This window comes from Pleurodeles waltl, chromosome 3_1, assembly GCF_031143425.1.
Source record: "Pleurodeles waltl isolate 20211129_DDA chromosome 3_1, aPleWal1.hap1.20221129, whole genome shotgun sequence".
NCBI classification, from domain to species: domain Eukaryota; kingdom Metazoa; phylum Chordata; class Amphibia; order Caudata; family Salamandridae; genus Pleurodeles; species Pleurodeles waltl.
This window is the reverse complement of record NC_090440.1, coordinates 1000801594-1000814373: the sequence shown is the minus strand read 5'-3', so window position 1 is coordinate 1000814373 and position 12780 is coordinate 1000801594. Positions and strand designations below refer to the sequence as shown.

The 12780-nt window shown below is 40.6% G+C and overlaps 1 protein-coding gene across 3 annotated transcripts in view; it reads left to right on the top strand.

The window, feature by feature from the left end:
• CD302 (CD302 molecule) overlaps nucleotides 1–12780 on the top strand; it is a 324100-nt gene that overhangs the window by 295186 nt on the left and 16134 nt on the right. Inside the window, exon 6 of one of the 3 annotated variants that reach the window (XM_069224203.1) lies at nucleotides 798–1022. In XM_069224203.1, coding sequence (XP_069080304.1) covers nucleotides 798–997 — 200 coding nt within the window. In that variant the 3' untranslated portion in view covers nucleotides 998–1022. Of the gene's footprint in view, nucleotides 1–797; nucleotides 2083–12780 lie in introns of those variants that run through there. The other 2 variants (XM_069224205.1, XM_069224204.1) reach the window with 2 other exon arrangements.

Here is a 12780-nt window from a genome sequence, read left to right as displayed (position 1 = left end):
TCCCCTTGTATATATTATGCCCGTGTAGGCATAATAGGGCACAAGGGGTTACTAAGTGGTGCAATGCATGCATTGGTCCACTTTGTAAATATGTTGCGGCAAAAATGCCTCCTTAATGCCACATTAGCTTAAACAAGCATTTGCAATGCAACGGGTCTTGCGTTTGCTCATGTTAGAGCTGATCGCGTTGTAAACTCCGAAACCTGACTTTTCACCTATTGGGCAAAAGTGCATTTATGTACATAACCTAGAAAAAGTGAAATTAACTATGTAAAGCGCTCAACTTCTGCCAAGCGAGATCGCGCTCGTAAATTAGAGAAAAAGAAGTCCACAAGCCCGATGGAAAACAGCGAGCCTCGCATGTTTTCTGTACTTGGTCGCTGCGCTCGAGGAGGGCTAGCCACTGGAAAAGGCAAACGTATGCATGCCTTCGGCTAATGAAAGCAAGCAGGTTGTATTAGGCAAGCCCACGAACCAATAAAAAACACTGATGTGAGGTTGACAGGGCTCCGAGCCCTTTTCTAAACACTAAAGAGTCTCGCTGCGATACGCATGCGCGAGCGCATGCAACGCAGGCTCGACCCTAAAAAACCTGATGCTATTGTGGCACAAGGAGTAGCTAGCGGCTTGTAAATATGCCCCATAGTTCTCTTAGCAACTACATAACTTTCCTATGCCATCAAAATATTACCTATATTATCTGTTTGTTAAAAGGTGTACTATTTGAATGATCAGTATAAAAAGACTAGCTACTTCATTTATCATTTAAAAGATAACTCTTTTCTCTTCTTTTTCAGATCAAAACATTTTGACATTGTCACTGGTCATTGTTTTCTCCATGCTTATATCAGTTGCAGTAATAATTATTTTGGCCCAATGCAAAAGAAGAGCATTGTCATCCAGGCTTTCATCAACGTCGTATCAACCTGCAAATAGAGCGCCATTCAATGATGAATCTATTCTTGTGGATGCAGAAGAAAGGGAATTTTGTGCCTAACAATTTCATATTTACCACTTATTTGGTACCCAATTCACCATTTATACAAAATGTATATATTAAAAATACATCCATGCTCTGGAATCATAAATGCAGAAAAGTAAGCCTCTTTGTGCTTCAACAGCAACCCACTTAGAAATCAAATCTGTTTCTGCAATTATAGGAATCTAGGCTATATTAAATGTTTCGACTTCATGGGAAAAGAAGCATGGAAATTGTCTTTCCATGACCATTCAAAAGAATGGGTTGACAATAAATGTAAATGGTATAGCTCCACAATTTGTTTACTAGATTATGTAGACCTTTTGAATATAAGGATATACTTTTTATTAAGGTCTGCTTAGGCAGAAAACGTTACAGTTAGTGTATACTTCTCTGCCAACCAATGGTACGAATCGGACAGAAGATGTGGATAATCTGTAAGTGAGGCACAATGGCATAATTGATTTATTTTTTTATTACTGCGTTGACATTGAATCAAACTAGTGAGATATTGTAGAGATCACTTGATAATCTGTATTTATGAGATACGTAACCACGCAGACACAGTAAAATAAAGTGGGGATTTGAGAATAAATCTTATGGGTAGATGGATTAAATCCATAATCAGTACTTTAAATGAAAGACATATCTACATCACTATCCTTACTGTAAACTGACAGAATAAACCATATGGGATTTATACAGTAAGATATAGTTCATATATTTATTTTGGATGTGAAGTGGGAAAGTAAAAGATAGGAACATGAAAACTTACATACATTTGATCATTTCAATGTTTGTTGCTATTGCTGAGCAATTGACTTTAATTTACAAAAGAATGAAGGGACATCATTATTGGTTTATGTATACCATATACATACATACCAGACGCATTGAAAACCATAGAATTTAGTTTACATAATGACTTGCAACCCTGTTTGGCTTGAAACTGATGCAAGATGAATATGTATGTACACATTTAATGCTAATAAGGCAGTATGTTGGTACGAAAGTTATTCTGAAAAAAGTCAACCTTAGTTTTCTATCACATCTTAAAACTTTTTGATACTATTGGAAATTAAAACATATCCAACTATTTTCTATATGAGAATACATTGGCCTATATGTACAATGGGGGGGAGGGGGGGTTGGTGGAGGTTAAGATATGAATGTTTTAGCATGAATATTTCATGTTAAACAAGATGTATATGTGAAACGTGTATGATATGTTTGCTCAGTGCTTACAGCCACTGATCATTTTTGTAAGTAGAGACAGGTTAAAAGCACCATTAAACATTAGAACTTCTAAAACAGGGCGTACCTGAATGATGAAACCTCCATCCTCTTGCTACAGTTTGTAAATCATATCTTTTGCCAATGGATTATGGTTCTACTGATTTGTGAAGCCAAAACATCTATATTTATGGCGTATGATGGGGGACATGGCATATGTACAGCTTGACAACATAATGAGTGCTAATGAAAGGTGATTGAAAGAAAGCAAGTAGGACTTAAGAAAAATGCCTCCTCTCCCATTGTTAAACAGTGTAGAATCTTGGCATCCATTTTTATTCTTAACTCCTTTATAGAGCACATGAAAGTAGTTCTTGAATGGCATAAACTATCAGCTAAACCTGCAAAAGAAGAATCTTCTTCTACTCAAGTGAAATCACTGAAGTGACATAGTTAGAGCTCTGATACTTCCTGGAGTGGACTACTGCAAGCTAGCCATGTTGTCATCCCTAAGAAGCAGATCCTTAAACTACAGAAGATGCAAAACAAAGCAGCAAACATAGCCTCATGAAAGAGGACCATATAGCCTTCTTCCAAAGCCATTCCACTAGGTCCCAGAATTCACTAAGGTGCTGTGCACTATGACAAAGGTCTTCTGGGGACTAGTTGCAAACTTTACCAGAAACAGACACCTCCACTAAGTCCAGTCTAGGATGCAGGGCCTCGAAACACTGTAATCATTTTGTGCTGAAATAATAAGGTAGGTGCAGCGCACCACAGGTTTTTGGCTAGGTTTTGCTGTGCAAATGCCATATAGATAGATATGGCAGGAAGGACAAGTGATGCTCCTAAGGACTGGTTACAAATATTACATGGCCAACTTGACCCTATCCCTCTTCCTCTACTATCCCTCCGTTATGCAAAATTAATGATAGAATAGGGACAAAGCACTGCACTACTTTGGTTGCAGTTTAACAGAGTTGCACAGGTAAAGGTTAATTATATTTCAGTTAACTCAAACCTGAACAAGCCCTGATCTTTGGCAATTATGACATGAAATGAGCAAAGTAGTGTAATGAGCATGGCAGGTTTTTTTCTGTAAAGTACTGTATTCATTTGCTATGTACCCATTCTGAGCACAGACTTTGGTGCAGCATGGGTTGGCCATAGGCCAGGCCTTACTGCCACCACCTGTGCACGCTACCAGGGCCTTCATCACATAGCCTTGATCACTTTACAAAATAGCGACTCTCAAGATGGAGGGAAAATTATTTTTATTATTTTAGCAGCCAGTCTTTTCCTTGAATAACTCTAATGTGATTGACCACAGTTTTTGGAAATCAAAATGTAAAAAAGCCAAGATATCCCAAACGTGTTAACACTTTTAAGACAACACATTTTTTCAAATGTTAATGTCTCTAAAACACCTGAACAGATTGATACCAAACCACAAAAAGCACTCTTTATGAGTATAGTCCTACAAGCATGCCATGTTTGGTGTAAATCGTTTCAGTATTTTTGTTGTAGCTGTGAGCAATAGTCCCTGGATGAAACTGCATGACATCTGGCATGCTGGATCTTGAATGCAGGCTGAGTGCCAGATTTGGTGCAGATGCGCCAATTGCAACTAAAGTTATAGGCAAAGAAGCAATGATAGAAAGTGTGGCAGAATCATACACAGTGATCAGGTGACTTTGTCACTGATGTTAATTTCTGTTGGATTCTCTTGTATGCACTGATTTTAAATGATACATCCGGACATTTGCTATTGAGTCCAATAGTAATGTCTTGTAAACATGGTAGTCTTCAAATCTGACAGCAAATGTTCTGCAATATTATAATTTCTTTGTGACTCATTGTTTCCTCTGATCCTTTTGGTCTCACAGAATGCATGTTGTATATATTTGACAGAGAAAAACAGCTCTTTTAATAATCGCAAAGCCAATTCAAGGTGATTATACTGATTCTATCTAAGTGCATTTAATCTTGTACTCTACCTAAATATCTTTCTTCATGACTAAACATGAAAAAGCATGGTATAAACTAGTTTTGAATTAAGCCACTCAAGCTTTCGCCATCATAGTCCTAGCCCTCCCCACATGCAAAAAATGGTAATAAATATATTGCGCTCTGCACATCTATGTTTGTGTGTGCATGTATATGTGTGTGTGTGGATAGATAGATAGATAGATAGATAGATAGATAGATAGATAGATAGATAGATAGATAGATAGCTTCATTCTAAAATACCTAAAGTTGTAAGGGAGTTAAGGTGTCTCTATGTCCTAAATGATCTATCCCAGTATATTAAAATCAGTCTTAACTCTCACACTGGCTAGACTATTTTAAATAATTATACTAACACAATGAAAAGTAGTGAGGGAATACTTTTATGATGTGGTTCTCTAAATTTATGATGGTGGGTGGGTGCGCACCTATATGTTTTGGTTTTGCCTTTTTTAGTATGTGTTGGAAATTGTATGATTTATTATGGTAGGATGGTGTATTTAATGTTGGTTTGATTATTAGTGTTGTGCATGTGCTTATATGATGACTTGAGTAGCACTATAAAGGTGGTTGTGTGTTAATTTTGTTTTGGTTACATAGCTGTCTGTTGCTGAAAGTGGTTGTACCAATGTTCATTTTCGTTGGTTGTTGATTGTTGGGTGATGTGTTGGTATATGATATTTTATGGATGGATGTACTGTTGTAAGTTGATTGCTTAATTATGTTCTGTGGCTTTTCGGGATGCTTACTTAATGATGGAGGTTGTGATTTATTGTGTAAGGAATGAGTGTCTGTTATTAAGCGTGTACACCAGTTCCCTTTAAGTGCTTTAGGAGAAACTTGAAGGGCTGAATAAGAGTACGGCTGTCTTGAGGAAAGCTGGTTCGGCATAAACTATGAGGATCTAAGGTGTCAGTCAGATCTATTTGTGGGTGGCGTAATACCACATATGGTGCATCATCTCTGCTGAAGAGTGCCAAATGGCTACCAATAGCCAAAGCACTATGCACCTCACTAGACAGTAAAGTAGTCTTGAGGTGGGTGCTAAAATAAAATAAAGGAGAATTGATATCTTGATTAATGGATACTGTTTTCATGAAGTTTGCCTTGGCCCGGCTTAGAAGCAGAAGGACTTTAAATCTTTTGGATTGATTTTGTGACAGTAGGAACTTCAGGTTGTAGATGGTGAATCTGTTCCAATTATTAAAACTTAAATAAACAAAAATGATCCATAAAAAAAGAATCAACTGAGCATTCAAAAAACCTTTTCTAAGCCTTGATTTTGAATCAAAGCTTAAAGATTTGGACAACTATCATCCAGCACATTAATACAGCCCTCTTTGATGCCTTGCAACATGCACAATTTTATCTGATGAAATTAACAAATCCCAGGGAGAGGCGGCTGTTTGCCATCACAAAGAGCAGAAGTCCCCCTTTGAAGACTCAGCAAAAGAATATACAAATTAGTTGCCTGTGCAGAATGTGTCTGTGACCAAGGACCTGCCTCACTTTATGCTTCAATGTCCACTTTAAAAAGCAATCATAGGAAACACGATAAAGCAGATCCTACCAAAAGAACAGCTAGAGACATACAAGTAGACCATCTTTTACCTGCTCCATTAACATGAACTGGCAGATATTGCAACCACCTTGCCACCGACCACCGATTTCAGTGCATCACTCAGGACATTCTAAGATACGTGTTGCTGTACAACATATATTGCATAAACATTTTACTCACTGCATCTATGTTTGCTCACTGCATCTATTTTTGCTTCATTTCATGTGATGCTATCTCTAATCCTCCATAGACCAGGGACAGCCCTCCTCTCAGACATCTGGAGAACAGTAGAGATCAGTGCCTGATCCGACAAGGACATAGCCTCTATGACCACCCTCTGAACCAAGGACAGGTGTATCCAAATTGAAGTTCATCCTGTGCAGAGAGGAACGTGTAGATTCTTCCCCTGGGATGAGCGTGTCTCCAAAAATCTTCCAGGCCACATTCTCATAATCAGATTTTCCCTTTCTTGTAAAACGCTCCAGTTTTCCCAAAGCATTGGCCTAGCCTGTCTAAATCATTATTCATCATTGGGTTTAGGTCATTCCTTACCGGAATGGCCTTCTCTGTAGTTTGCATAATGTTAGAGACTGCTAGTTATAAGAACTGGTCCTTTCTGTCCTTGAGAGTGTTGCTATAGTAAAGTAAACTCTCCCATTTTTGTGTGGTAATCTACCATTCTGCCCTTAATTTCAGATACCACCTTCCGTGAAAGCCCTGGGAAATGAATATGATGGCCCCTTCTCTTTTAGATGTACCTGATGATAGGTATTGATAGGAAAACTATTTGGCCTTCAGCCTGTACTGCTCCCTGGATAGAAGATGTGTCTCATGGAGTCATAGCCACCCTTCTTCACCAAAATGTTGTGCATGTACTTATATGATGATTCATTTGTAGAACTATAGGGCATATTTAGGAGCCCCTAGTGCCACCAGAGCGTCACTTTTTGTGACGCTTCAGTAGCGCAATGTACTGCACCATATTTACAGGGTGGTGTTAAGCCACTTTTGGGACTTAACACCACCTTGTAAATACAGCCCCTTCACACGCAGCCTTTTGCGTGGAAGGGGAGTGCAATGAGTGTTGCTGTGGGCGTGCCACAGCAACATCCATTTCATTTTGATACTGCCTCAGATTTACACGTTTTCATAAACCTGAGGCAGCACCAAAATCTAACGCCATCCCAGGCGTGGGGTTAGCAGGACACAATGATAAGGAATACTTTTATTCCTCCTTGTTTTTTGCTTTTTCTATGTGTGCTGCCAAATGCAAAATGCCAGAAATTATTGTTTATGTGCAGGAAGCTGTCCCTTCCTGCACATAAACAATCATTTCAAAATTACGCTTTTGCCCTTCTGTCTGTGCTGTATTCTGCAGCGCACACAGAAGTGCCTAATTGCCATTAGTTTTTGTTTATGTACAGGAAGAGACACCTTCCCACACATAAACAATCAAACACTTCAATGCTGACATCCTTGCATGATGGTGCAAGGATGCCTGTGTTGGCACTAGGCAGTTCAATTTAGCGCCAGCGCAGGGGGAAAATTCAGGGGTGCACCGTATTCTAATAAATACAGCACATCCCTGTGTTTCTAAAGTGACGCGGCGCTGCCAATTTTGGCACAGCAGCGTGCCACTTTTTAGTAAATATGGCCCTAGGTGTATTACTTTCAAAGTGGTTACATGTAAATTTTATCTTAGTTACTTAGCTGTGTGTTGTTGTAAGTGGTTGTACCAATGTTTATTTTTGTTGGTGGTTGATTGTATCAGGGGGGGGCATGTTGGTATGATATTGTATGGATGGATGTATTATTGTAAGTTGATTACTTAACTATGTTTCATGGCTTTCTGGGATGCTTACTTAATGGTGGATGTTTTATTGTATTGTGTAATGGTATGAGCGCCTGTTATTAAGATTAAGGAGTATACACCGGTTCCCTTTAAGTGCTTTAGGAGAAACTTGAAAGACTAGATAAGAGTGTGGCTTCCTTGAGGAAAGCTGGTTGGGCACAATCTAGTGAGAATGAGGACCAAAGGCAGTAAATATATATTTGGGTGACTTAATGCCATATATAGAGCATCGTCTCTGCTGAAGGGTGCCAAATGGCTACTAATGGCCATGACACTCTGCACTTCACTAGACAGCAAAGTTGTCTTGAGGTGGGAATCTAAAATAAATTAAAGGAGATTTGATATCTCGATTAAGGGATATTGTTTTCCTGAGGTTTGCCATGCCCCTGTTTAGAAGCAGCAAGACCTTAAGGGGCATATTTATACTCCGTTTGCGCCGAATTAGCGTCGTTTTTTTCGACGCAAATTCGGCGCAAAACTAACGCCATATTTATACTTTGGCGTTAGACGCGTCTAGCGCCAAAGTATGAGGAAAGAGCGTCATTTTTTTGCGCGAACGCCTTCCTTGCGTTAATGAGATGCAAGATAGGCGTTCCCGTCCAAAAAAATAACTGCGACACAAATGCGTCGTATTTATACTCCCGGGCAAAAATCACGCCCGGGAGTAGGCGGGGCAAAAAACCCTGCATTTGCGCCTCTTTTTAACGCCTGGGTCAGGGCAGGCGTTAAGGGACCTGTGGGCTCAAAATGAGCACACAGCTGCCCTCCCATGCCCCCAGGGACCCCCCTGCCACCCTTGCCCACCCCAGGAGGACACCCAAGGATGGAGGGACCCATCCCAGGGACATTCAGGTAAGTTCAGGTAAGTATACATTTTTATTTTTTTTATATTTTTTTTGGCATAGGGGGGCCTGATTTGTGCCCCCCTACATGCCTCAATGCCCAATGACCATAAGTCCCCTGGGCATGGCCATTGGTCAAGGGGGCATGACTCCTGTCTTTACTAAGACAGGAGTCATGTAAATGGCGTCTGGGCGTCGTTAAAAATGGCGCAAATGGGGTGGAGGCGATTTTTTTGCGTCAACCTGACTTGCACCATTTTTAAGACGCCCTAGCGCAGTTTAGCGTCAAAAAGTATAAATACAGGCCTAAATCTCTTGTATCAATCTTGTGTCACTGGAAACTTCAGGTTGTAGATGGTGAATTTGTGCCATTTAATAAAACTTCAATAAAGATAATTGATACATAAAAAATAGTCAGTTGAGCACACCTTTGCTAAACCTTCATTTAGAATCAAAGCTTAAAGATTTGATCAGTTATCATCCAGCACATCAATACAGCCCTCTTTGATGCCTTGCAACATGTACAATCTTATCCGATGAAATTAACAAATCCCGGGGAGAGGTGGTTGTTTGCCAGAGGCAGACTAGTAGACCATCTTTTATCTACTACATAAACATAAACTTCTAGATATCACAGCCACCTTGCCTGTAACCACCAATTCCAGCGCATCACTCAGGACAGTGTGAGATACCTCACCTGTGTCCCTATACAACATATATTGGTTAATAGGTTTACTCACTGTATCTATGTTTACTTAATTTGTTGATTTATATGGCTGTTTATGCTGCAAACATTAAAGCTGGTTATCTTACTGTTGAAGATATCTGCTGATCAAGAGCTGTGATTATGCTAAACTGTCTCAGGGGAGGGTGTAGGGGTGTATGTGTTAAGTGGGCTAAATGCTTACCTTTTGGGGCCACACAGAGTTCAAGCTGAGAGGGGGTGACATATTGGGTCTTGATTTCTCACCATACAGCCTTTGTGAACAACCCCACGCCAGTGAATCAAACCGCAACAAGTACAATATAGCAAATGAAGAGTCCATTCAGAATAAAAAACAGGAATATGTCCAAGGGCATAGCCTAGACTGAGGAAAGGCTGTCTAGCATTGAGGAATTGTAAGTGCTATCGGGCCCCTCCTCCACCCAAACCCAACTAGTGGGCTATCTTACCTCATGAGGAACCTTTACTTCAGGTCACCTCTGCGTTACCATGATGTCATACCTCCTGGTTGCCGGTCTCTTCCAACAGTTGATCTAGCACCACCATTCTCTCCTGTGCAATTGTGCCTGGATCCAGACTGGATCTTCTTGGTGATATAGTTATTTGTCATACCTGTGGTCATCGTGAAGAAAGTCACTCTGGGTGCTGTATGGTCATCTGTGTCTTTCTCTTTGCCAGTTTTAGAACCTGCCACACTTCAGAGAATGAGCAGACTTGGAGAGGTTTGCCTTGCCATCAGAATATTAAATGAAACAGGCGTCCCCAGCCATTGCTTGTATCTTTGCTTCTGAGTTTGTATTTGATCAGCTTAAAGTCTCTATGTTAATGAAGAGTGATCATTGAGAGTTCCTGAAACTGCACCAGCGTGTTACCTCAGAAAGTTAAGGGGTGGGTGGCTTGGGCTCTCTTAATTACTTCCTCCTTGGTTTTTAAATTGTGGGTGCATGCCAGGATGTCTGGGGCTTTGTGTCATTTTCACCAGGGAGCGCACGCTATGCACTCTGTCTGAATGTCCAAAGTGTCCTAATTGCCTAATATCTTCAGGAAGAATAGCAAGTATATATCCCTCAATATCTGTATCTTCAGCCCCATTTGGCACCCCCCTTGATTCTGATGTTGATCTGACTGGAATGTCTTTCAAAATCCTCTGTGTGCCCGTGGGGATCTTGTTGTTGTTCCTAAAGATGTATCACCTCTTGCTGTAGGATTTTCGCCTTGGGCTGTCTCCAAATTTTCCATTCCAGATACTCTATTTCCAAAAGTGCAAAGGTTTGCCTCTCACAGTTCCCGCAGCAAGTCCTTTTTCACCATCTGTAGGTCCACTCGCAGTGAGTGAAGAGAGATTCCATAAAGGATCTTGTCAGTGGTTCACCCTCTTCCCTACCAGCTTTGTGGCAGTGGCTAAGCTACGAGAAGGACCCCTCTTGAGGCAGGTTATTGTGAAAGCAGATCTGCATGCCTCTGAGATTGTGGACCTTCTTGCCTTTGTTGGAGGCCATGTTTGGTTTCTGGAAGGAGAGTGAAGAGTCCCTACTTGTTTTTGGCAGACATTGGTACCAGAAAGGCTCACCTCAAGTGCACCTAGAGCAGGTGCATTAAGGGCTAGAACCCTTCAGAGCAGTGTCCTAGATGTAGACTTTCCTAGAGGAACCAGGAGAGCAGGGTAGATCCACTGACGTTGTTGTGGAGCACCCCAGTTCTGTCATGTAAGTGTAAAAGATGTAACAAGTAATCAGTGATGAATCCCAAATCCTTGTGTAACTTGACCCTACAGCGTTGCTGCACCTTAGGCCAAAGTAGTTTGCTTGTCAGCAGGCTTTTTTTATGCTAAACTGACTTACTTTCACACTGACAAGTTGCATAGCTGGGTTCAATCCCTGCACTGTTGCTCCTCATAAAGAGACTGCCAGTCGTCTGCTCAGGAATGCCCTCCACATCATGGCCAAACCACACCCTGTCTCCTGTCTTGGTCAGTCAGTTGTACTGGGAGGACGGGGTGAGCCTATTCCTCTGTGCCCAATGGCCTCCCAGCGCTTTTTCAACCCCAGCAACAGAATGAATCGGTACATTTAGTGGAGGATAAGCTGAAGAATAAGACATATTTGGAAGTAACTTAATTCTATTTTATTGATTTCTTTGATTTTTAGAAATATAAAATGCATTTTCTATTTTAAACAGGATTATTTGTATGTATTACATATGAAGTACATTCCCATTATACTGTTCTCCAGTTATGTATACTCATTTTAGTGTAATTTCCCTGTGCTTTGTTTTTTTACGTTTTTAATAGTTTCAGTTTATAAGTCCACATTTAATTTCATAAGCTTTACCATGATTATGTATAATGTAAATTAAATTATTTGGGAAGTGATCTGTCTGCTTTTGGAGAACAATACTGCTGGTGGTATAGGTGTATTGCCCTCCAAATATGTTTACAAATACTAATATTTTATAATAAATGTGAGAAAGTCATCCTTGTGGCCCTGATCAACCCCAAACGTTTGACTGATACTGGTGGTTACTGACTCCAGCTGTGCCCTGTTTACTGCTAACCAGTCCCAGGGACACTGTTTCATTTTAAATGGCATATGCAAATTAGGCATAATTATAATTGACTCTGACAACCTACCTATAAGTCCCTAGTATAAGGTAAGACATGTAGGTTTAGGGACGCCAGTGTAGTTGGGGCCCCCCATGGGTGCACTGCTGTGGTGTCTGGTGTCATCTTAAAGGCAGGACTGCCTTGCTGACAGCTTTTAAAATAAAATAGCCCCAAATTCGACTTTTGGAATTAAAAGTACTTTCAAAGCCTCAAACTACCTATGTTTTACATATATGTCACCCCTAACGTGTGCCCTAGGTGCCCCAAGGGTTGGGTGCAGTGTAAATATAAGCAAGGACTTTATAACAGATGTTTTATAAGCCCTTATGAGGGAAAAACAGCCAAATTAGTTTTCCCCATTGTAGACCATTAGCTCCATATTCGAACATTGGGAGGCTTTATTTAAAAACAATAAAGTCTCATTTCCTCTAGAAAAGAGCTAAATATATCATGGCTGATATCAAATAAAAAGTTACAATAAATCCAACAATCTGGCAATGTTTTATATATTACAACTAGTACAGCGAAAGAGTTTTAGAACTATTTCTGAAAGTTACGAAAATCAGCCCTGTATTGCCCTTTTCTGATTGGTGAGTCTCTGGTAGCCTGAGCCAAGCTAACTTAATGAGGTGTGTAGTGGCCTGGTGTGAAACAAAGGAAGCATCTGGTGGGAGGAGAACTGCTGCAGCAGATGGCAGAGCAGGAAGGGGAGTAGAGTGGCCAAACTGGTTTACAAAAGAGGGAAAGCAACCTGGGACAGAAAGTAGATCTCCTTCATTTCCTGCTCCGCAAGCCAGATGTGAGCCCCAGTGATTAGATTAGGAGAGGGGCTGGACAAGGTGTGCTAGGGAAGCTTATCCACACCAGTGGGTGGGCTCAGCCAGATGTGACCTCCAATGAGAAATTTTCTACATGTTGGATTTCTAAAGAATGTTGCTTCCTGGGATTGGTTTTTGCCACACTTCTCAGGAAGTGGTCAC